The 26,179-nt window shown below is 43.6% G+C and overlaps 1 protein-coding gene across 1 annotated transcript in view; it reads left to right on the top strand.

Annotated features, from left to right (window-relative positions):
* The window catches only part of LOC124135319 (exocyst complex component 2-like), a 50,287-nt gene extending 24,656 nt beyond the window's left edge, over positions 1-25,631 (top strand). Inside the window, exons 14-29 of the mRNA XM_048399008.1 lie at positions 1,300-1,344; positions 3,290-3,420; positions 4,610-4,660; positions 5,343-5,512; positions 6,355-6,476; positions 7,714-7,787; positions 9,097-9,180; positions 9,598-9,722; positions 10,330-10,402; positions 11,331-11,447; positions 18,676-18,817; positions 20,195-20,250; positions 20,395-20,517; positions 22,459-22,520; positions 23,906-23,962; positions 24,389-25,631. Of these exons, the coding sequence (XP_048254965.1) occupies positions 1,300-1,344; positions 3,290-3,420; positions 4,610-4,660; positions 5,343-5,512; positions 6,355-6,476; positions 7,714-7,787; positions 9,097-9,180; positions 9,598-9,722; positions 10,330-10,402; positions 11,331-11,447; positions 18,676-18,817; positions 20,195-20,250; positions 20,395-20,517; positions 22,459-22,520; positions 23,906-23,962; positions 24,389-24,491 (1,535 nt within the window). The 3' untranslated portion in view covers positions 24,492-25,631. The remainder of the gene's footprint in view (positions 1-1,299; positions 1,345-3,289; positions 3,421-4,609; positions 4,661-5,342; positions 5,513-6,354; positions 6,477-7,713; positions 7,788-9,096; positions 9,181-9,597; positions 9,723-10,329; positions 10,403-11,330; positions 11,448-18,675; positions 18,818-20,194; positions 20,251-20,394; positions 20,518-22,458; positions 22,521-23,905; positions 23,963-24,388) is intronic.
* The last annotated feature ends 548 nt before the right edge of the window (positions 25,632-26,179 follow it).

The raw sequence follows: 26,179 nt of genomic DNA, 5'->3' as shown, positions 1-26,179 counted from the left end.
CATGCTTCCGTGACAACTGAACTCTGCTGACTAGCAGAATATGAGAAAAACCCAACTAAATTGAAGTAGTTCTGATAAATACTGATCCAACTTATTATTTGATTACCAGTAATGTGATATTCATTTTGCCAAGCTGAATGGCATGTTTTCTGATATGGGATTGAGAAATAGGTTATTTGTCCAGAAATGTATTCATAAACAGAGGAAAGTGCGAAAGATGTCCAGGCTTTGAATCCCATTTAATGACAGTTTCAACCAATCAGGTTGCAGCACACACGTCCCTTCATTTCACGCTAAAATCTATGCTGTCCGATGTGCAGATGCATCCTCCATTGTCCACGGTAGCATATCTCCATTCTTTGATGATACATGACCTGGACCCATCTCTCTTATCACAGAATTTCTTTTGCTCTTAAGTTTGAAATCAACAGCCAAACAAATGGACTCTTCTGAAAGCAGACTGCCACCATGGTCTAGTGGTAGAGCAGACAGTCTGGGAATCAATCCCCGGAGGTGTTGTTACCCTGTCTGGTGCTCGGATTAAGGGGATAAAACAGGAACTGGTCTACTCGGCTTAGTATCTGATCTCAGTGGACTAGCACTACAAAATCAGCATTAGTCCGGACTAGTACAAGCAGCTACAGACACACGTGCATGCAAGTCGCTATATCAGTGCAATTATCTTGAACACGTTGTTAGACCCCATTTCACCTCACCCACCTCTGAAAGCAGTTTATCTGCATTCATAATTGAGGTCTCGTATTTTTAATCGAATCAGAAGACTGTTAGCTGGAAGAGATAATTTTAAAGTAACAATAAAGTTTAGGAAAGTTTTTATGCTGTAAGATGTTGCCAGTTGTATTTGAGATGGTATGCCCCCAGTGAAGATCTGATTAGAATTGGTCTTGGGTGGTCAGACTCCCTTTTTGGTTGATGCATGTCATCATATCCCAGTTGCGTATATTGATACTCAAAATAATCAATCACCGGATTGTGGTTTCCGGATTCAATTATTTACAGACCGCCATCATTTAGCTGGAATATTGTTCAGTGCAGCGTTAAACAACAAAACAACAAACAAACAAATGAGATTGCATACCAGGTCCACTACTGGATATAAAACTTCTTGTTTCCAAAATGAACAAACACTAATATGATTGAATGGCTATTTGGCAAAGTGTCCATCGAATCGGGCTCAAAATTGGTATGAATGGGTCAAAAGTATAAGAACATAGAATTTGGAGATAAGATTGCCGAGGATGCTATGTTGATGTGATGATCTGTGATGATGTGTTGCAGGCGTGTCCAGGGAATCGAGTTTCACTTCCTCGTCTGATCAACCAGGTAAGGCTTGTGTCAAAAGTTAAATTAGGTAAAATTGATTTAGTTTTAATTTTGAACACACAAATATTTCAAACTTTTCATATAGAATCATAGCATTATCGTGCTATCCATCCATCCATCCATCCATCCATCCATCCATCTCAGACTTGAGGCAGGATAAGCCACATAGATTTTGATAGGCTAAGTTACATGATGAAACTGATGCATGGCTGTTACAGTGAGCACAAGCCTGATGTGTGTTATGGTTGATAAAGTCCTGATGTATTACGTCTAGGGGTGTAACACTGAACAAACCACTGATGCTTTGTAGCTGTTTGTGGTCAAATACTAATATACATCAGTATATTACCAATACAATCAGTACAAGTGTGAATAAATCTACAATTGTTGCAACAGTATGGTGATAGTACAAGTGTTGCAACAATATGGTGATAGTACAATTGTTGCAACAATATGGTGATGGTACAATTGTTGCAACAGTATGGTGATAGTACAATTGTTGCAACAATATGGTGATAGTACAAGTGTTGCAACAATATGGTGATGGTACAATTGTTGCAACAGTATGGTGATAGTACAAGTGTTGCAACAATATGGTGATGGTACAATTGTTGCAACAGTATGGTGATAGTACAAGTGTTGCAACAATATGGTGATGGTACAATTGTTGCAACAGTATGGTGATAGTACAATTGTTGCAACAGTATGGTGATGGTACAATTGTTGCAACAGTATGGTGATAATACAATTGTTGCAACAGTATGGTGATAGTGCAATTGTTGCAACAGTATGGTGATGGTACAATTGTTGCAACAGTATGGTGATAATACAATTGTTGCAACAATATGGTGATGGTGCAATTGTTGCAACAGTATGGTGATAGTACAATTGTTGCAACAGTATGGTGATAGTACAATTGTTGCAACAGTATGGTGATAGTACAATTGTTGCAACAGTATGGTGATAGTACAAGTGTTGCAACAATATGGTGATAGTACAAGTGTTGCAACAGTATGGTGATGGTACAATTGTTGCAACAGTATGGTGATTGTGCAATTGTTGCAACAGTATGGTGATAGTACAATTGTTGCAACAGTATGGTGATAGTACAATTGTTGCAACAGTATGGTGATAGTACAATTGTTGCAACAGTATGGTGATAGTGCAATTGTTGCAACAGTATGGTGATGGTACAATTGTTGCAACAGTATGGTGATGGTACAATTGTTGCAACAGTATGGTGATAATACAATTGTTGCAACAATATGGTGATGGTGCAATTGTTGCAACAGTATGGTGATAGTACAATTGTTGCAACAGTATGGTGATGGTACAATTGTTGCAACAGTATGGTGATGGTACAATTGTTGCAACAGTATGGTGATAGTGCAATTGTTGCAACAGTATGGTGATAGTACAAGTGTTGCAACAATATGGTGATGGTACAATTGTTGCAACAGTATGGTGATAGTACAATTGTTGCAACAGTATGGTGATAGTGCAATTGTTGCAACAGTATGGTGATAGTACAATTGTTGCAACAGTATGGTGATGGTACAATTGTTGCAACAGTATGGTGATAATACAATTGTTGCAACAATATGGTGATAGTGCAATTGTTGCAACAGTATGGTGATAGTACAATTGTTGCAACAGTATGGTGATGGTACAATTGTTGCAACAGTATGGTGATGGTACAATTGTTGCAACAGTATGGTGATAGTACAATTGTTGCAACAGTATGGTGATAGTACAATTGTTGCAACAGTATGGTGATAGTGCAATTGTTGCAACAATATGGTGATAGTACAATTGTTGCAACAGTATGGTGATAGTACAATTGTTGCAACAGTATGTTGATAGTGTCATGACCTATCCCACGTAGTTATACAACGTTTTGTCCAGTGTCGACCTCACTGACCATGCTGCCCTTGCCTTTTGTCAGGGGTCAAGTACCGGACCCCCCAGAAAGTGTTGTACATCGAGGACCTCACGGACATCATGATGGACAACTTCCCCGACTTCTGGAAACTGGGACAGGCATACTTCACAGGGGACTTTATGCTGAAACTTGAGGTAGGAATACAACCAACAGATGCAGTTATAGAAGTCCATTGCTTTCATTGTTCCCCATGTTCTACATACAGTCAGGGACCATATACATGTATTCAATCGGCATATGGTCTCTTATACAGTGTACGAAAGTGCTGCTTGTTAGTTTTGTGTATGTTCTGCCCTGTTCTAAGTAGGTTAGTTACATATCACTGCAATATTGCAATGTACCCGGGTAGTCACTGTGTATAACACCATATGTTTTATTAAATGGTACTCTGTGGTAGAGGGCCCCAGGTGGCCTAATCATCATAGGAGCCACAAGTTGTTGTGCAGAGTTGTTGCCCTTAAGCGCTCCAGGATCCTATGATTGAGGTTTCAAATCTGAGATTCCTCTTAGATTACCGGTAGATTTCTAAGTTTGTCAGCACCATTACAATGGGGTTTCATCAAAGTGGTAAGCGTCTAAGATCTACATCACTTCAGGTTTTCTTCCCACATTTTGTTGACATGCTGTGATCTGACTAAAATACTGTTCAAAGAGGCATTAATGAAACTCACTCGTCCGTGGTAGACACTAGAGATAATATAACAAATTGATGGTTATTCTTTGATGATTTTTCTGTTTGATCGAATATTGCCCAGGGTTTCAACCATGTCTTGAAATTGTTCAATGTTAGTAGGACTTTGCAATTGTTCTTGTACAAGTTGAACTTCTCATTACCCGCTGCAGACCCAGTTAGAATAGGTCCCAGTGCTCAGCTCATTGTCATGCTTATCATAGAGACCCCTGAAAATCTGGATTAGAATTGTTCTTCAGCAACCCATGTTTATTGTAAGAGGCGACTAACAGGATCGGATGGTCAGGCTCGCTGACTTGGTTGATGCATGTCATCGTATCCTAATTGTATAGATTGATGCTCACTATGTCAATCACTGGATTGTCTAGTCAGACTTGATATTTGCAGACCTCCATCATACAGCTGAGATATTGCTGAGTGCAGTGTTAAACAACAAACCATCCCCAAACCCTTATCACAAGAGACAACAAAATTGTTAAGGTACTTAGGATCTGAGAGGTGGTAGATTGTATGTCATCGTTACCCAGCAGGGAGGGACTTAACATGCCGCCATCATATTGTTGGAATATTGTCGACTGCAGCAGTAAACAAACAAAATACAATTCTTATCATGCATTATGAATCTATTTCAGAGCTCTGAGAAGGGGTTTAAGATAGATACAAGTAAACATTCAAAATTAAAGGTAAGTTTACAATAAGTATGTTATCTATAAGCACATGTTAATTATTATAGCCAAGCAAATGAGCCAGTGTTAAGGTCAGATGTCATTTGGGCTTAAAAATAAAAGAAAGAATTGGTTCTCAGGCAATGGCTTTTGAATATATAGTGCGGGAGGCAGTGTTGTTTTTGTTTGTTCTAACTAGTGTGTACCCAGATAAACAGATGTGTAACCAAATAAACAGGTGTGTACAGTCGACCTGGGAGAGGGCCTCCCTACATAAATGTATTCCTTGATGAGTAAAATACTGGAATACAGTATTTGACAACAGTTGGAATTTTTTTCTTTTTAAAAAAACCCAAAAAATTGGAAATAAATATGAAACATGTGGCAAACTTTATGATGATCGGACGGTGCTTGAGAAAAAGACTATTATTTTTTTTAGCTTTAAGGCTTTTAATGTGCTGTGATTCTTGTTTTAAGTTGATGACTTTGACAAGTATTGATGAATTTAGACATGTAGGTTTCATACATAATTCACCAGTTAAGCTTGTGGAAAGGATTTTCCTTTGACATTTTACAGATACGAAAAAGGCTAATTACCTGAAATCCATTCAACCTGTCAGTCTGTTGTGTAATGGGGCACAGGTGGCCCAGTCATCTATTGAAGAAACAGATTACAGGTGATGACTTACTGTTTTTGCAGCAAATGATTGCAGAAATTATTGGCTTGTTTGCCAACCTCGTCCGAGCTGCCTTCCTGCCTGGGTCGCTGGAGAATATTGGCAAGACAGAGAGGGAGACATTAGGGGTGTGGTCAGTCACGCCTCTCGGTGTCCCAGGGGCATGGCTGCCCCACAGTGTCAGGCAAATCAGGTAGCCAAGACATTTTATGTATTAATCAATGCCAAGGAAAGTATATTTGTAATAAATGCAGTACCAATGGAACAATATCAGTTTAAAGACATACTTCAGTATTGACATTCTGGATTTTGGTGTTGGTAGATGGTTTCACTGTACCTGTTTCACACTGTGTCCGAGTGTGTTTGACTGTGTCACACTGTGTCCGACTGTGTCACACTGTGTCCAACTGTGTCCGACTGTACCTGTGTCACTCTGAGTCCGACTGTGTCTGACTGTTTACACACTGTACCTGACTGTCACACTGTGTCCGACTGTGTCACACTGTACCTGTGTCACTCTGTATCTGACTGTCACACTGTGTCTGACTGTGTCACACTGTACCTGTGTCATTCTGTGTCCGACTGTGTCACACTGTATCTGACTGTCACACTGTGTCCAACTGTGTCTGTGTCACACTATCGTCATGATATGGCTGAAATATTGCCGATGTGACGTAAAGCATAAACTCACTCACTCACTGTGTCCCACTGTATCTGACTGTCACACGATGTCTAACTGTGTCCCACTGTATCTGACTGTGACACACTGTATCTGACTGTGTCACACTGTATCTGACTGTGTCACACTGTGTCTGACTGTGTCTGTGTCACACTATCGTCATGATTATGATATGGCTGAAATATTGCCTATCTGACGTAAAGCATAAACTCACTCACTGTGTCCCACTGTATCTGACTGTCACACGGTGTCTAACTGTGTCCCACTGTATCTGACTGTGACACACTGTATCTGACTGTGTCACACTGTATCTGACTGTGTCACATGGTATCTGACTGTTTCACTGTCTGTTTCAGATCCTGTGCATCATCTCTCTCAAACCTGGACACACTCGGCAACTCGATGAACTCACTACAGGAACTGGCCTTTGACCTCCGCACCAACTGCATGTTCACCCTCCTTAAACAGGCGATATCAGGTGTGTGTGTATGTTTGTGTGTGGGTCTGTGTCTGTGTCTGTGTCTCTGTGTTAAGTGTGTCAGGATTAACCCGGAAGGAAGGGACTCGTTTATCATCCACATTTTCTGATGGTGTTTACTAGTTGTGGACAAAGCCTGACTAATGTGGATCAGGTAGAAGCAATGTCTGGGAACTGAGCGTTGAGCCCATTCTTGAAGTCCCTAATTTATACCTGTGTCTGCTTCTGTTACATTCTTCTTCATATAGGCTAAATACTGTATGGTACAAGTTATTATTACATGACCTGTGAAGTGTTTCCCACTGTGATGTTGTGGGAATATTGCTAAATGTGGCATATTGTTTGATCCCCCATGGGGATTCCTGGTTAGAATTGGCCCCCAGCAACCTATGCTGGTTGTAAGAGGCGACCAAATGTATTGGGTGGAAAGACTCGGTGTCTTGGCTGATGGCTTATTCCAACAGCGTGGATTGTTGTTCACAATATATATCACTGGATGTTTTGGTCCAGACTTGATTATTTACTGGCCACCGTGATAGGGCTGGAATATTGCTGAGTGCAGAGTTAGACAACTACCAAACAACCAAACATGTACCGGGGTAGATGGGTTTTTTATGCATCCCTTGTTAGGTTTTATACCACCACTCTACAAGGAATTTATCTTACCAACATATTTAATATGACATTATTAAAGAATTAAGCAAATTCAAAATTGATAGAAAACAGCTGTTCGATTAAGCTGAGGTTAAGTTGTGCTATGTCACGTGACTTCCATTGACTTGGAAAAGGCGCGCCGGAGGCTCATGGTATAAAACATAACGAGGGAAGCATAAAACCCCATGTACCCCGAGTGATCCTTCTACAACGAATTTATCTTACCGATATGTTTTAATAGGACATTTTAAAAAAATGAACACAAATTCAAATTTGAGAGACAACAGCTGTTTGATTGAGCTGAGGTCATTTGTGCTATGTCACGTGACTTCCTTTGACTTGGAAAAAGCGTGCAGCTTTTAGCTTTGAAACGGGGTATAAGGGATTTATTCTGCCTCTCAGAAATCCTAATGCAGCCTGACTTGTTTGTGGTGGGGTATAAGGGATTTATTCTCCCGCTGAGAAATTTATTCCCCTCCATGGCGGAATACATAGTATTTTATCAAGATCACGACGATGCGCGTGATTATGTTCATGAACTTCTAGAATGCCACTGAAAGACCTCTCCACCCACATGTTACAGATGTAAAGTTGCTACACACGAAGGAGGTGTGGGCAGTGGACACAGACGATGAGTACGGCGGCACAACCCAATTGGTAAGGAGAAAAACATTTTGTCAGGAGAGTGTATCAAGTTTATTACACATTACCGGTACTAACCCCATGGCTTCAGGGGGCAATATGTCAGCCCTGCATTAGTCATTATCCTGCATCTGATTGTAACCCGGAGCAGCCTTGTTCCATGGCTCTTAGTGATAGGTGGGGAGGTGGGGTAGCCTAGTGGTTAAAGTGTTTCTCTTGTCACACTGAAGGCCTGGGTTTGATTCCCCACAATGGTACACTAATGGTACATGTCTGGTGAACCCAGCTGTGATACTGCTGGAATATTGTTAAAAGCGGCCTAAGTCCAAACTCTGTCACTTAGTGATGTGTTTAAGCCTATGTTAAGGAAGGACAACTCTAACATCAGTAGCACTGAGGGGATTGGTGGATTGACAGATGTGTGATTGTCACAGTGTTGAAGCACATAAATACAGTACAGTAGAACATGGATATAACAAACTACAAGGGACCGCAGAAATCAGTTTGTTATATACGTTGTTCGTTATATACGTTTTCGCTCGGAAACATCCGCCATCTTGGCTAAAACGAAATAAATACACATACACATTTATACACGTTTTCTCCCGCATCTACCGGTGATTCAGTTAAATAGTACCAAAATTTAAATGCAATGGTAGGAAGAAATTGTATCTGAAGTTATTATTTTATCAGAATAATATATTCCAGTATCAATGAAATTAATGTACACATTATTGAATGAAGTTTGTTTGTTTTACAGAACTTATTAGTCCAATTACATGGACAATTAAATTAACATAATGCAAGTTTAACAAGGTTGAATCGTCACCAGTGATTGTGTTGATTCACCGCGATTGTGTTGATTCGCGTCTGATTGCGTACAGCCAATTGTCAGTGACACTTGACACTGAGTGAGATTTCTCAGTTCGCTATACACGTCACGAATTAGTGGTAGATGGGCTTGTTGGGGATCAGATATAAGTTCGCTATATCTGCCAGTTCGCTGTAGAGAGTTCATATTGTACGTAAATTTTATATGATAATATATAGGAGATAAATCGGGGATGTTTTAACAGTTCATTGTATCCGTTTGTTCGCTCTATCTGTGTTCTACTGTACTTGGACTGTTGTTCATACACTATATGTAAATCTCATAACAGGAGCCTGATGCTTTGACTATTCTGTTATACTGTGTGTAACTATTTCAACACAAATATTGTCCATATCTGTATCAGTTAACATGAAATATTTTATGAGTTGAAATGAATCGGTCTATTTTTCAAAGGGACACAGATTAGTACCAGGTGTGCAATGTTTGTTTCAGCCTGCGTTGTTTGAGAACATTGTGAATGAGGCGGTGCAGCATCTACACGAGGTGGTCGTTCTCAACAAGCCGGGGGAGCCAGAGGTAGGCATGTCTAGCCATGCAGGGGATAAGTACATCACATACAGCCTTTCTGTTACGGTTTTAGACAAGTTGAGCCGAGCAACTCAAAACAGAAATGATTAAGATTTATTTGCCTTGGCCCCATTCCACAAAGTGATCTTACAGCTAAGGTGATCGTAACTCCCATACTTCATCATAGGCTTACGATCAACGTACCACTAAGATCACTTTGTGGAACGGGGCCCTGATCTTTTTCATTAGCAAAAGATTTGTAAACCATAAAGTGTGACCTAATACTTCCTGGGAGTACCAAGAAGATGGTGGGTGAGATGTTGGAAAGTAGGGATGCAGTCCATTTTGTATATGAACCGGGTCTTAAGGTGAAGGTTACACTTTCTCCCTCACTTGGTGGGGTAATGCCTGGTGTTGGTGTTGTAGATATTCAGTCAGCGGCCAATCCAGAAGGAAGCAACCTCCCTGTGCACTCAGCTGCTGCAGGCCTTCTCCCAGTGTATGGAGCAGCTCGCATTCAGCCCCCCACTGCACAAGATGGAGACTCACAGGTGGGTCTTAGTGGAGAGTGCAAATGTCAGTCAGTGTCTCATCATTGTGGACTCACACGTTAGACCTAGTGATGGTGGAGGGGTCAAATGTAAGTCATTGTCTCAACATCGTGTGAGTGTGAGTCACAATGATGGTGGAGAGTGCAAACGTTAGTCAGCATCTCAACATCGTGAATACACACACAAGTCCTAGTGATGGTGGAGAGCTTCAATGTGAGTCAGTGTCTCAACATCGTGGACACGCACGTGTGTCCTAGTGATGGTGGAGAGATTTAAGGAGTCAACGAAAACATGTGAGTCGTTGTCACATTCCCTCATAACGCTCCTGGTTAGCATTGGTCTTCATGCTTCTCATAACAGATTAAAGGGATCAGGTGGAGAGACTCGCTGATTTGGATGATGGATGTCATTATATCCCAACCGAGTAGATCATTACTCATGGTGTCAGTCACTGGATTGTCTGGTCCAGACTCAAATATTTAAGGCTGCTGTCATATAGCTGGAGTTTTGCTGAGTGAGGCATTTCACAACAAACAAACAAACACACAAACATACACAACTTTGCTGCAGTCATGTTTGACAATGACAGTGTGTTCTTATCCAACAGTGTTACATCGATGAGGAATGCGACTGGCCTGGACTTGATGATGGACCAGTTTGAAGATCCAATCCCATCATTAGTGAGTGGATTCCTTCTGACAGTGTCAAATTGATGTAATCCTTTCCAATATATATCCCAGATGATAATAACATTTCCAAATTAAAAATTACTTATTTAGACTCATACTGATCATACTGCTAAGTAGAAAAATATTCAAATGTTTCTAACAAGATCACCTGAAGACAAGCAAGCAATGTGAAAGTCAGCTTATATTTGTTAGTCACATCCCAGTGGTTATAAGTAGCCAAAATGAAACCCAAGAAAGTGTTTGCTATCAAAGTCATAGTGGAGGTGACCTGTGAAGATCCGGGTAGAAATTGGTCTTCAGCAACCCATGCTTGTCCTAAGAGGTGACTAATGAGATTGGGTGGTCATCATATCAATTGTGTAGATTGATGCTCATGGATCAATCAAGGTATAGTCTGGTCCAGACTTGATTATTTACAGACTGCTGTCACAGAGCTGGAATATTGCTGAGACCGGCATTAAAGAAACAAAAAACATAATGAAGGCAAAGTATCTTACCTGACACAATTTGGCCATACTGTCTGTGTACCGGTACTACATTTAATACTACATACTACATTTAATACTACACCAGCGAGACTGTCTATGGTCTCCAGCTAGGAATGTTTGTGCTCACCTTTCTGCTGAATATCGTATTCAGTTATCAGTGTTCCATAATGTGTATATGGTATGAGTAAGCAATTTATCGTATTTCAACACTCTTTAAATGTTTGTGTTTTGTATCCTAGAAATGTTAAAGGTTCCTACAACTGGTTGTAAACCATTGCTTCTTTAAAAAAAGGTTAACTTCAAGCCCAATGCAACCTGATTTGTTTAGTGTTTTAGTTTAACACAGGGTGTTATCAACAGTGAGATGGTGTTTAAGTGAAATACCAGCTGTTGGTGGCAGTGCGAGAGTCTGTTATGGAATCGTGTTGCAGGACAAGCGCCTGGTGATCATGCTGAGCAACTGCATCCACACCTGTGAGCGGGTCATTCCCCGGATCACCGAGAACCTCAACAAGCATGGCTATGTGGAAATGGAGAAGGCCTCGAAGGTAGGATGGCTGGCTTGATACACTCCTGGTGAACATACATGCAATGATGCATCAGTGTCAACACCTAGATCGGGATGTATGTGCAGGCAGGGTATATGTACTTATGATAGGGTTAATCAGATATGCAGACAAAAGTATCCAACGAAAATGTGAGCAGCATACTGTACATATATGCGATACTGTTGCAGTGCACTCTCTTCCCTCAAAGATGACCGCTGGTCGAGTGATGAAGCATCTGCCCTAAGGCTGGGGTTCGATCCCTGGCCGCGTCATACCAAAGGATGTCAAAAGATAGTATTTGTTGTTACCATGCCTGATGCTTGGCATTAAGGGGCCAACACAAGGACTGGTTGCCTTGGAGTCAGTATACTGTGTCTCAGTTGGATATTCATGTTAAACTGCAGCATGGTGTTTCAGTGAGCTAGCACTATTAATGTACTCCGGACTAATACAAGCAGCCACACACACACGTTCATGCACTTCACTATTTAAGTGCAATAATATTGAATGCAATGTTAAACCCCGTTTCACCTAATCTCACCTCCCTGCAAAGATTCATCGCAGGTTTTGTCATTGATTCTGTGTTTTGTTGACTACTTGTTTATCTGTTGCAGACCTGAGCACAGTTGTTGGTACTTGTGTTATAATAACAAGGATTCTCTTTCAGATTAAATCCTCCTTGGGGCACTTATTGCATTTTCCTGGCTCAAGAAAATCTACATGACATAGTTGTAACCATCTTCCTTAATAAAAATTGTTACCAAACAAAAAACTTTGTTTTTGTATGATATACGTCCACCCTTATGGTGCCTCACCCTCCACGGCGCGTCACGCCAAGGGAAGCAACTCTCACCCAAATCACTTTCCTTATGTCATCTGACAAAGACAGACGTGCTGTTTTTTTCAAGACAATATAAAGACAAGATAATCGTTCGTACAAGAACCATGGCAGACCAAACTGTATGTATGGTACATTTCTTTCATGCAAAGGCGTAATACCTCGCATTGTAAAGTTATAAAGTTGTAATTATGTGACACGTGTACGATACCTTTGAAATAAGGCCGTCGTAGCGTCCATTTTGTAGTGCCACGTATGATATATGTAACACCAGGGCCATCAAAAACGGCTTCGGTTTTTTAATCTATATCATCGGGCTTTAGCCTACAATCTTTTCCTTTAAATAAACCCAAGGTGGTGTGTTAATTAATTTAAATTACACTTACCTTTTTTACGGGTTTTCTACACCTTCGCGCGTAACACGCCCACTTTGGTGTTATAATTATACTACGACATTGGCTATTAGTATCGCGTTACCAATCTCATTCTAAATTACGCCTTTGCTTCTAGTTACACAATTTATGCACGTATCTTTCCGATCTTTCAATCGCACTGATACACTTTATTACCCTTCCCGCCAAACTCAAAAATTACGGTCTTTTTTACAGACCTTCAAATTGTGTACGGGGTGCTCGGCTTCGATTCCCCCCCAAGACAGGCATGATACCTGCATAAAGTGTTTGGCCGAAGACGGGCATGACGATGGGTCATGCCCGATCTGTGTTGCATTCACACCACGGGCGCAGAAAAAGAGAAATGTGGACCTCTTACACTTTAAGGGTCTATTGAAGGCGGGGGTGGACATTAGATCGGCAAAGACCGCCCCGCCCCCCTCAAAAAAAGTAAGAAAGGGTAAAAAGGCAGCTGAGACTGTCTCCTCCGCTCCCTCCCCGGGGGCCGGGGGAGAAGGCTCTAGGGTCCCCGTCACAATCACTGCACCCTCTCCTGCACCGTCTTTGGCAGACATCTCTGCCTTGTTGAGGTCGCAGATGGCGTCGATGATGGAGGAGGTAAAGTCTCAGCTCCGAGAGGAGTTGCGGACCGAGCCTTCCCCGTTGTCGGCGCCGGACGCGGCTTCGAGACCTTGTGATATGCCCGGCGTCGGCCGAGGCAGGCCACTTGGTCTCGGGGACGAACTCAGACCGGGCTTCAGCGCCGGCTCGAGGTCGCTCCCCAGCGGAGGGGTGGCGGGCACTGGCCCGTTCACTACTGACGCACAGTTCTCCCTAGCGGAGCCAGACGCCTCTTCCGAGGCCGAGGCTTCCTCTAGCGGATTTCTAGCCCAGAGCCAGGTGGGTTCCCTTGAACCCCCGGCACCTCGGGACCGGGACTCGGCTTCGGGCCGGGTGCAGCCCGGGGATGCGAAGGCCCAGGCCTTCGGGCGTCCCCTTCCGACTTCGTCTGCCTCTTCTCTCGGGGAAGAGTCGATTAATTTCGGCTCGGAATCGAGAGAGGAGGAGTGGATGGAGGAGGGGGGAGACGACTCGGAGACCTCGGGAATATTTTCCTTCGTTTCCTCGTTGAGGCATGTACGGGACAAGATTGTCCAGGTACTGCCTCAGGTGGCTGCGCCCATGCCCCAGTCGGATCCGACTGAGTTCCGCCTTCCGGGGGACGCTTTTGCTCCGAGCAAGGCGCCCCAGGTGCGGCTCCGTATTCTGTCTTCATTGGTGCATGAAGTCATCAACCCTCTGTTGTCGGGTGCCCGCAGGAAGTTCGACCTGCCCGAACTTATTAAGCGGTACCCGTTAGCAGAGGATGGTGATTTTGAGGTACCGGTGGTGGACGAATGCGTCTGGACCTCCGTTACCCTGGGGGGGTCTTCGACCCCCAACTTGGCTAAGGTCAAGCAGGGCCGGCGGTTGCCACCCTTTCCCGCGTGCGGTACGGAGCTGAAGGCTGCTTACGTTTGCTTCGAGGAGCAATATCGTAACGCATGTCAGCAGCTCCGGGTGTCCGTACACTCCGCTTATCTGTCGGCCGTACAGAGGGAGTTAGCGGGAGAGGGGCCGGCCGACTCTTCGGAGTTGGCCGCGCAACTTACGGAGGTACATAGTCATCTTGCGAGGGACGCTATTCGTAGCTGTGCCTCGCAGATGATGTGCGCAGTCATGGGCATGCGCAGGCTGTGGATGTCGGTATCCAAATACTCGGCTTCCACACGCCAGGATCTACTTGCTTTGCCTTATAAGATGGGTGCCACCCTCTTCCCTGGGGCTCAGCAGGTGGTCCGAGAGGCCGCACAGTTGTATGCCTCCATCAAGGATTCTAAGGCCTTGTTGGAGGTACCATGCGTTAAACCGCGTAAGCGGACCTCTCCACTTGCTTCCTCCTACGCTGACGCGCCGGGTCAGAAGTCTGCACCTGCTTGGAAGCAGCCGCTTCCTTCAGGTAAGGGCGCCGGGAGGAGCAAGAGAGGCAGGGGCCGGGGCAGGGCAGCTGGTCGAGGCCAGCAGCCTTTTCGCGGGGCCGGGAACCCATCGGGTTCCCATTAGCGCCCGAAGCGCCCCGGGAGGACCCACGGTCGCATGTTTTCGAACTGCCGACAGCCGGGGTCTGCTGCCTCAAGCCGGATGTCCCCGTAGGCGGCCGACTGGCTCTATTCCTGCAGGAATGGGAGACAGTCACATCCAATCCCTGGACCCTGTCCACTCTAAGGGATGGCCATTTGCCTCGGTGGAAACATCATCCGCCCCCCTTCTCCGGGATAAAGCACACTCCGGTGCCTGCTACCCTGGAGAGGGCGGAATTCCTCCGTGCCGAGGTCGACGCACTTCTTATGAAGGCTGCGATCGAACCGGTTCCCGTGGGACAGGAAAGCGAGGGCTTCTACTCGACATATTTCCTAGTCACCAAAAAAGACGGAGGGTTCAGGCCTATTCTCAATTTGAGAAGGCTGAACAAACTTATAGAGGTACCGTCCTTCAGGATGGAGACACTGCGCTCGGTGATCTCAGCTGTCGAGACCGGAGAATGGCTAACGTCAATAGACCTAAAAGACGCCTATCTCCACGTACCCATACACCCCGAGTTCAAGAAATACCTCAGGTTTTCTTTCGACGGGAGGTGTTATCAGTTCAGGGTTCTACCATTCGGGATCGCTACAGCCCCGAGGGTGTTCACCAAGCTGATGTTGATTCCCGCCCAAGTGGCCAGGTCAAAAGGTCGGTTCTGCCATCCGTACCTCGACGACTGGTTACTAAGAGCTCTATCGCAATCCCTGAGTCAGATAGCTACACAACAAGTGATAGATATTCTGATCACTCTAGGGTGGATAGTCAATCTCAAGAAGTCAGATCTGAGCCCTACTCAGAATCTAGTCTTCCTAGGGGCGAATTTCAACACGGTGAGCGGACTTGTATCTCTGTCACAAGATCGCATTACCAAGGTCAGAAGTGTTACTTCCCAGTTCCTTCTGTCCGCCAGTCACACTGCTCGTACATGGCTCCAGTTACTGGGCAACATGGCGGCGACAGTGGATGTGGTTTGGCGGGCGCGCTTGAGAATGAGACCCATTCAACAAGCGCTCCGTCGACTTTGGGTGAACTCGGAAGATCTCGAGACTGTTCTCGAGACTCCGCAGTGGCTCAATGCACACCTTCAGTGGTGGACCGAGGTCGGGAATCTGTCCCGGGGGCTCCCCCTCGACACTCCCGTGCCATCTCTCACAGTTCAAACAGACGCGTCACTCTCCGGCTGGGGAGGCGTTCTGAACGATCACACTGCCTCGGGACTATGGTCCCAGCAGGAGATCAAACTGCATATCAATGTGCTAGAACTGAGAGCGGTCAGGTTGGTGTTCCAACGCTTCCTGGATCTGCTTCGTGGCCAAGTGGTGCGTCTAGAGATGGACAACCAAACGGCGATGACTTACATCCGGAAGCAGGGGGGAACGGTGTCTCCGTCGCTTCTCCAAGAGACGTGGCAGTTCCTCCTATGGTGCGACTCACACGTTATCAGGGTGCTACCTGTTTATCTCCCGGGGGTAGACAACGTCCGTGCGGACGCTCTGTCTCGCCGGATCCTCGCTCCTCACGAGTGGAGGCTCGACCCGGGGATATTCGGGATTATCTCCCAGTTATACGGGTCGTTCCAGGTGGATCTGTTTGCGTCTGGGGTGAATCACCAGACACCAACGTTCTGCTCCCGAGTCCCCGACCCGAGGTCGGTGGCACCGGACGCCTTCCAGCTAGATTGGACGGACAGAATACTGTGGGCATGCCCCCAAGTACCTCTGATTTCCAAGGTCCTGTCTCAGCTAGCCACTCAGCCTGCGCGACTACTTGTGCTCCTGGCACCCCTTTGGTCGGCGCAGAGTTGGTTTCCAGTCATACTCAGGTTTCTGGCTCAGCCTCCTGTTCTATTACCTTTACGACCGGACCTCCTATCCCAGAACGAGGCCCTCCACCCGAATCCCAGGATTCAGTGGGTGGCTTGGCCACTGTCCGGAATCGCCTCCAGGAGAGCGGTATTCCTGCACGAGTTGCAGACACAATACTGGCTTCACGGAGGGATTCGACAAACGTTCAGTACGAGGATAGATGGGCCTGCTATGCGCGCTGGTGTGTCGATAGAAGGATTGCAGATCCCTTTTCTGCAGATCTCGTAGCCGTACTTGAGTTCCTCCAGTCGCGACTAGATGTCGGCCTGGCCGCATCGACAGTCCGGGGGTACTCTACAGCTATCGCTGCCTTTCACGTCCCCGTCGACGGGGCACTTTTGGGTGCGCACCCATTAGTGCAGCGTTTTTTAGCAGGTGTGGACAGGATCCGACCGCCTGTCCGGCGGATCAGTCCCCCTTGGGAATTGTCAATCGTTCTTGATTGGCTGTCCGGTCCTTCTTTTCGGGATCTGTCGTCTCTCTCTCTTCAGCTGTTGAGCTGGAAGACGGCGTTCCTTGTGGCGGTAACGTCCGGCAGACAGGTAGGCGACATTCACGCAATGTCAGCCGATCCCGAACTAACTGTCTTTCACCGGGACAGGGTCAGTATTCGCCTGCCGGACTCTTACCGTCCTAAGGTCGCACACGCCTTCCACGTGACGGCTCCTATTGAGCTACCTGCTCTTTCACAGCCTTCCTCGTCGGGGACCACTACAAGACATGCTCATGTCTTGGATGTCCGCAGGACCGTTAAGTCCTATATCAGCAGAACTAAGGGTATCCGTAAGGATAATCAACTATTTTGCTGTTATGGCGGTAGGAAGGCTGGCTCACCTGCGAGCAAACAAACTATCTCGCGGTGGATAGTCTCTACTATATGTACGGCGTACACGCTTCAAGGCAGGGACCCCCCTACCAAGTTGAAGGCTCATTCGGTTAGAGCAGTGGCTACGACACAAGCGTATGCTGCGGCTCTGCCCATTGAGGAGATCTGCTCCGCGGCTATTTGGAGCCAGCCGAGCACGTTCATCAAACATTACCAACTCGTCAAACACTCAAGCGAGCGTGCTCGGTTTGGTCAGTCAGTTCTCCGAACTGGGCAAAGTACTACATCTCTAGCCGATTGAGCCTTCGAGATTTTAGACCGCCCGGACCGGTTATAACACTGCTCAGTAACGGTCCGGATTTTATCTTCTACGGTCGATACAATACCAGCCATTACTAGTCGATAATCATCGTAATTGCACATGCGCTCCTTCGATTACGGGGACCCTCTGGCCTAGCTCTGTGCGGGTTTATAGTCTCTCGGGATCTGTGCCCCCAATATCACTTGTTCAAAAACTCAAAAAAAAGTGGGTGGGGTGGGGGGTGTGTGTGTCTCGAGTTCTCGATATGATGAGCCACAAAGAATGGCTCTTTTCATTGTGTATGGTCGATAACGCCCTGTCTCCAGCCCCCGCCTTTCGACGGTGGTGCCTCACGATAAGGTTGGTTCCATTTATTGAACTCTTGTTTATTCATTGAAATAATCAAAATACGATGTATTTTATGCACGCTTGTTGCTGACGGATGCCACTTCCTAGATTATCTTTAGGAGTCTATCTTGATGCAATAAGTGCCCCAAGGAGGATTTAATCTGAAAGAGAATTTTACAAACCTGTAGAGGTTATGAATTCTCTGATGAAATCCTCCTTGGGGCACGGCCACCCGCCTCCCCACATTCCGTCAGCATTAGACATATGGAAAGTGATTTGGGTGAGAGTTGCTTCCCTTGGCGTGACGCGCCGTGGAGGGTGAGGCACCATAAGGGTGGACGTATATCATACAAAAACAAAGTTTTTTGTGTGGTAACAATTTTTATTAAGGAAAATGGTTACAACTATGTCATGTAGATTTTCTTGAGCCAGGAAAATGCAATAAGTGCCCCAAGGAGGATTTCATCAGAGAATTCATAACCTCTACAGGTTTGTAAAAATATATGATCTGATGCTGTGTGTGTGATGTTGCAGGCTGCTCAGGAGACGTATCGCGACCTGGACAGGAAGCTGTTCGAGGCGTACATCGAGCAGAAGTCAGACCCTATAGTTGGAGCTATGGAACCAAACATGTACCGCGGGGGCTTTGAGTGGAAGCATTGGAAAAAACCAACAGGTTTGTCAGTGATATGTAAAGGATATGTTATACATGTGTTTTTGAATTGAACTGGTTGACATACATTACATGTGCATGAGTTACTCTGCACTTTGAAAACCTTGAAGGACTGGTTGCCTTGGAGTCAGTATGCTATGTCTGAGTGAGGATTCAGGGTAAAATAGGTCTTCAGCAACCCATGCTTGTTGCAAGAGGCGACTAACGGGATTGGGTGGTCAGGATCGCTGACTTGGATGATGCATGTCATCGTATCCCAATTGCATGGATCGATGCTCATGATGTCAATCACTGGTTTGCCAGATTATTTACAGACCTCCATCATACAGCTGGAATATTGCTGGGTGCGGCGTTAAACAACAAACCACACCAAAACCAAAACTGTTAAACATATTTTGTTGAAAGAATCTATACAGATCAGTCTAGTGGGAGGCTGGTGCATTTTGATGATATGGGATTTTTAAAAATTGTTGTTTTTTTCCCCTGACAAGTTGGAATTATACTGATAATGAGGGGAGTGCTTGTTTACGGAGCAGAACTGCAAAACCATTGAATATTTCTTGTTGAAACTTGCACTACAGATCAATCTAATGTCAAACTGGTGCCTTTTGATAATTTGGAATTTTTAAAATACTGAACAGCATTATTTTTTTCTTTACTGTATCCAATGGCAATGAACCCAAAGTGGGGTAACCAAACTCCATTTCCGAATTGCCTCAGACCGGAGGGATATGCCATGTGCTGATGACTCTTGATTATTGGGAGTTTTGTTATGTATGTCATTATTTCCGCCCATTTGCAGTGAACCCCACAATATACTCCAATGTGTCCAGATAAGAATAAGTCACTGTATTAATGTGAGCAAGGGGGCGGTCGGGTAGCCTAGTGGTTAAAGCCTTCGCTCGTCACGCCGAAGACCCGGGTACAATGTGTGAAGCCCATTTCTGGTGTCCCCACGCCGTGATATTGCTGGAATATTGCTAAAAGAGGCATAAAACCAAACTCACTCACTCACTCACTCACTGAATGTGAGCAGGTGAGACTTGTTTTTGCATTAATTTCATGATTTACAGTGTAACAGGGGCGGTCGGGTAGTCTAGTGGTAAAGCGTTCGCTCGTCACGCCGAAGACCCGGGTTCGATTCCCGACATGGGTACAATGTGTGAAGCCCATTTCTGGTGTCCCCCGCCGTGATATTGCTGGAATATTGCTAAAAGCAGCGTAAAACCATACTCACTCACTCACTACAGTGTAACATGTTCCAAGTTCCGACAAGTGGAATGCTTATATTGTTTCTGCCAGGTCAACATGTGGCAATGATATATAGAGATTGTCATAGAGGTTCTGTCCGCTGTTCAGGTGTCTGTGATTGTGTTACAGGTGTGAGGCATTACCTGAAGGAAATCCTAATGAGTATGATTGAAGTGCATGCAGAGGTAAGTAACCATTGAGATACCTGATACTGCCTCGAACATAACTTATGTTCTTACAGCGACTGTGATAATGCTGTCAATATCTATACAGGAATTTTGTCTGAAATGATTAAGATAAGTAACCCCAGACATTGTCTTGTTGGGCAGGTGTTCAGCATATCTCCGATATTTGTGTTGCGTGTGATGACAAAGATCGCAGAGTCTGTGTGCGAGGAGATGTCCCGTCTCATCCACTGCAGCCCGGGCTTCAACAACAACGGCGCTATACAGGTAACCATAGTTACTGTGCTTGTGAAAGAAGGAAGGGGCGAAGGATGGATTAATCAAGCTGTCAGTCAGTAACTTCCTCTCTGTATCACTGAGGACTGCAATCTGGAGCAGGCAAATCAGCTAAATGGCATCAGCTGCTAGAGGCCTATTATTGTTATCCCCCGGTATATAATGTTGGGGGATACAGTCGAGGCCGTGTGCGAAATACGCTGCAGATATCTCAAACAGATCCTGAAGTGGTGCCTTTTCCTATTTGCGGATTTTGGGCATTTTTATTTTTCTTGATTTCTATGGAAACAGTTTGGACTTAGTTTTATAAAGGGGGTGGATTTTGTTTCCGGAGCGCAACTTGAAAAAACTCTCATTTTGTTTCAACCTGTAACAGAGGCAGGTGTTGTTTCCAGCCCACAACTAAAACACTAGGTATTCAACATTTTTCATCAAACTTGGTACATGTATTTATCAATGGCTGAAGTGATGCCTTTTGCTATTTAGGAAGTTAAAAAAAGAAGAAGTTTTTCCTGTTATCAAGGCAACAAGTTTGACTTTGACTCTATTGTAGTGGTGTGTTTGTCCAGACCATATCTCTAAAACTAATAGGTACTCTTTCTTGAAACTGTGCACACACAAATACCATGCTGTCAACTGGTTCCTTTTGCTATATAGGTTTTTTTAGAATTTTTATTTTTTCTGTGTCCATGGCAACAACTTTGATTTTGACTCTGTTCATAGTGGTGTGTACCTGACATAGAAATACAAAGTTAGGAATCCCAATTCCATCGTATTGTTTTGATAGTTCAGTAACTACTCTTGTATAGGGACAGACACATAAGTTAGAAATTCTCTCATCAAGTCAGATGATTTGTTCTTTACAATTTGTGGGAGCTGGGGGGATTTCTCATCTTCTGATGACTCTTTTGTTATTATTGGTACAATATTTTTTCTTCTAAAATTCAATGTAGGTGGTCAGAATCTAAAAAAACAACACTTCAACTTCCTGATTCCTGCCGCTACAGAATGTAAATAAACAAGCAGTTGTAACATGAAAAGATACCGAAAGATGACTCATTTTTTTTTTTTGTTAGAATGTTTTTGTTTATGTATTATTCACCATTTTTACGAGAAGCGGGAGGAAATCTTGTGGGTTATTCATTTGACCTAATTGTAAAACTGTTGACAGATTTTCTTTTTTCTGATCATGTTCTTTTTAGTTGGTTGGTCTTATTAACCAACAAAAAATAATATCCGGCCTTATTTATCTGATATTGCCTCAACCCTGTGGGGATGTGGGTTAGCATAGTTCCAACTCAGAGGCTACTGTTTGGGTCAGGTGGCCATTGTACGGCAGTATGGGAGGATGCTCACAATGTCAACCACTGGTCCAGACACCATTACTTACAGGCCACCATCATAGAGCTGGAATAGTGCTGAGTGCTGTGTTAGCAACAAACAAATCCGACTGCATTGTAGAAATTTGGTTATATGATTATAATTAGACTCCAGATCGGGATTTGTGATTTGAAAATATTGTGTAGACAGGTGGTTTTTGTGTTGTTGTTGTTGTTCAAACTAGAATGTAACCAAGTTTTGCTTACAATAATTTTGGTGAAATCATGTTGTTATTAAGTATTGTAGCATGTCACTGCCAGGGTTGTGTGTTCGAGACGGGGAATAATTAAAGATTTTTTTATTTAAAAAAAAGAAAAATGAAATAAAAATGAAATGTGCATTGACTTTATGATGATGGGGACGGTGAGTGAGAACCAAGATTATAATTTTTTTAGCTTTAGATTTTTACTTTATTGATGGTATTATTCAAGCTTTCACTTTTTTCTTTTCTCAGTTTTTGTATATGGCAGCTATTTCTGTCTATTAGCCGTGACATGTATATATCATTTAGAGGTGTCTGCAGTCCATCAAGATAATACGAACCTGTTTCAGGCAAGACTGGAGTTATATGCACTTCAAGACACAGTGGATGTTTACAAGACGGAAAAAATCAGGTAGGTGATCATCCCATGTTGCCACAGATTACAGATATGCTGACATCAATCTGTCAACAGATTTAGCACTCAGCCTGTGTGTTCACACAGCAAGCAGGAAAAGAACATATCCATCATTATAGCAATGATGTACAGAGAATCTCACGCAAGTGACTTTTCAAAATAAAAATATCAACATGAGTCAGTAAGTGTTTAAAAGTGTTTAAAGATTAGTGATTAGGGCTGGGACGAGCCCAGATTTACTACCCGGTTACCAACCCCCTATTACCGACCCTACCCAGGTACCCGCTGTAGGTCTCAAGAGATAGGTACAAAATGTCCAATTGGGAATAGTTTGACCGTAGCCCAAGACAAAATGTGTTTAGATACACATATAAAACTATCTGGTCATGCACACACTGAAGTTGACTGAAGTTTTATCTTTATTCAAACAGAAGGAGTGGGTGCAAAGTCAGAAAGAAATGTGAACATTAGTGACTTGTAGTGTAATCATAGAGTTCCAGATCATTTTTGTCATTAAACAATATATGTCATGTGACTAACCATGGGTCCGGGTAGTCCTGTGGGTACCCGGGTCCAACTCAGTACCCACCCGACCCAAGTACCCAAGTTACTGTCTCAGCCCTATTAGTGATGTCATTTGATGGTAACATCATGGTAACTAACGAAGTCACTATGGTCTGCAAAGCATTGTGATGCAATTTCATTGTTGTGATATCTCCTGTGGAAGCCATTTTGGATCATAAACTTTGGTTGGCTTCGACTGAGCTAATACCGTCATGCAAACAGTGTTATGTACAAGTGTCCAAACCCTTCAACTGACAATGTGTTCAGGAAAACAATAGTTGTTAGTGCACTCCCTGCTCACACCAAAGGACCAGGTTTGAATCCCAACATTTTACAATCTCGGAACCTCATTTCTGCTGTCCCCCAGTGTGATATTCTTGGAATACTGCTAAAAAGTGGTGTAAAACAATACTCTCTCTTCAGAAGAAATTGTGTAGTTCTCAACAGTCATTAGGATTTCTTTGAAATAGTATTTGACCACTTGCAGAATTTTTCAAACATCTGAGTATTCCATGGACCTTGTGTCACTAGGTTTGGTATCTGTATGAAAGTTATTTCTGATGATATAGAAATTACTATGTTAAGCAGGAATACTCAAGTGTTATGATCCATATCAGAAGTACAGGATGTGTAACACTGCCAAACCCATCATCGTGTATGAAAACAGTCACCCCCATCTCAGCTGTAGCATCCTATATTCAGCTCCTTTTCAGGGACTTAAGGGCTCCTTATAGTTGTTTTTATTCAACTTTATACGTAACTTTATTTTTGTGGAATATATGTCAGTCTGAACATTGGCCTTTTCTAACTCCCAACAGCAAGAGTTTCAAGGAGGCCCTTGCCTGTGTTCCCCAACTGTCTGGACAAGACAAGAAGTGAGTGATGTGTCACATTATGGTGTTAATGACCGTTTGTTTGTTGTTTAATGTCACACTCAGAAATATTCCGGCTGTATGATGCAGTATGTAAATAATAGAGTCTGGACCAGACATTCTAGTGATTGACATCATGAGCGTCAATCTATGCAATTGGGATATGTTGACAAGTCAGCCAGCCTGACCACCTCTTACGACAAGCTGAAGACGAATTTTAACCTGGATCTATAGGGGCGTTGATGAGCGGTCAGACTTGGTACAAGTTTAATTCATTTCACACAACCAGCACTTTGTCTTCCAACTCAAACTTTACGACAAATGCCAGAGGCCCTACATACTGAAGTTAAGAATTCAAAATTTTGATCTCTCTTAGAAACCCTTGATCCTCATATGATTGTCCTTCTCCAAGATGTATTTCTGTTTCAGATTCATGGAAGGACTTCTGAACAAATTCAAATCCCACATGAAGTTCCAGTTGATGTGTTTTCAAAATGAAAGTACAGTGGGGTCCACTGTGATCAATGATTGAAGTGAGCTGGGACAAAGTGGAACTTTCAAGAGACAAGAGAATAATTTGATGAGCCATTCACAAGACACAATCCACACAGAACTAAGACATACTGGTGGCAACCTATAAGGGGACAAAATAGAATGGGAAGAACTTGTTTCTTACACATTGTGTGTCTATCCTGAATGTGCCAATGTGGTGATACAACAAATACAACCCTTGGGCTTAAAAAAATAAAAAGATTGGTTCTCAGGCAATGGCTTTTGAATATATAGTGCAGGTGGGCGGTGTTTTGTTGTTGTTCAAACTAGTATTTAACTAAATAAACAGTAGTGTAGCATCAACAATAGAAAGGGCCTCCCTACATAAATGTATTCCTTGATGAATAAATAGTGGAATGCAGTATTTGACTACCGTTGGACTTTAGGATTATTTTTTTGATTTTTTTGAAACAGAAATAAAAAAGAAACATGTAGCAAACTTTATGATGAGTGCCTGAGAACCAAGACTTTATTTTTTTAAAGCCTTGTGTGATCATTTTATTGATGGCATGCAGTACAAGTGGTTTATTTACTGTTACATTAATTCCTTGTTCCCTAAGCCGCACTGTTTATATTTTATGGTTTACAGATTCTTTGCCTTTCAATTAACATGGGTGGCTTATTCGCCATATTACGTGCCCTGCTCCTATCAGTGCCCTCTCCACCCCCTCCCTTCGTGTCCAACAAATGTTTCAAGTTTGTTGCTTGGTCACAAGGTATTCAATAGAGTAAGTTGTATGGATGTCCACAAAGGCCTTCTTCCCATATGCAGTGCATTTGACCAATTACAGATGGCAAACAAAATAAATCCTAAATTATTTGACCATATGGTTGAATCTGAAAATAAATAAAAATAAAAGTGTGGCATGATGATAATGTGCTGGAAGGGATGCTTGTGTCAGTGGTCTGAAACTGTGAGATTCACATTCCAATGTCATGTACACTGCTTCCCAGGATAAATTCGTCTCCGAGGACAACTGTTGTGATGCTGGTCATAACTGAATGTCATCTCGTACTTCACGCTGCCGTAACTTATTGAATTGGATAAAAAATGTAAATATATCATGTCAGTGTGGATATGTGCAATATCAACATCATAAATAAAACATTCATACACATATTTTGTTTTCAGTGTTCCCTCTGAGGCCTACTTGCCATGAGGTATCTTATTGTTTTATTGTTAATAAGATTTGTTTCTTTGTTGTTTAAGGCCACACTCAGTAATATTCCAGCTGTAAATAATGGCCCAGAGAATCTAGTGATTGATATCATGAGCATCAATCAACGCAATGGGGATACGATGACATGCATCAACCAAGTCGACAAGCCCGACCACCCGATCTAAGTCGCCTGTAACTGCAAGCACAGGTTGCTGAAGACTTGTTGCTGATCAGTGAAGGATGAAGCAAGATATGACCATATCACTGCATTATTCACTTAGCAACATCCCAGCTATGATGGCTGCCTGTAAATAATCAAGTCTGGACCAGACTTTACAGTGATTGATATTATGGGCAACAATCCAAGCTGTAAGGTACAATGATAATCAACCAAATCACCGAGCCTGACCACACTACTCATTAAGTCGCCTCTTATGACCAGCATAGGTTGCTGGGAGCTAGTCTAACCCAGAATCCCCACAGGTGCTGGCAGATAGTAAATTAAGAA

The sequence above is a fragment of the Haliotis rufescens genome, unplaced genomic scaffold (genome assembly GCF_023055435.1).
Source record: "Haliotis rufescens isolate VD_foot unplaced genomic scaffold, xgHalRufe1.0.p SCAF_19, whole genome shotgun sequence".
NCBI classification, from domain to species: domain Eukaryota; kingdom Metazoa; phylum Mollusca; class Gastropoda; order Lepetellida; family Haliotidae; genus Haliotis; species Haliotis rufescens.
This window is presented reverse-complemented; position numbering and strand designations above follow the sequence as displayed.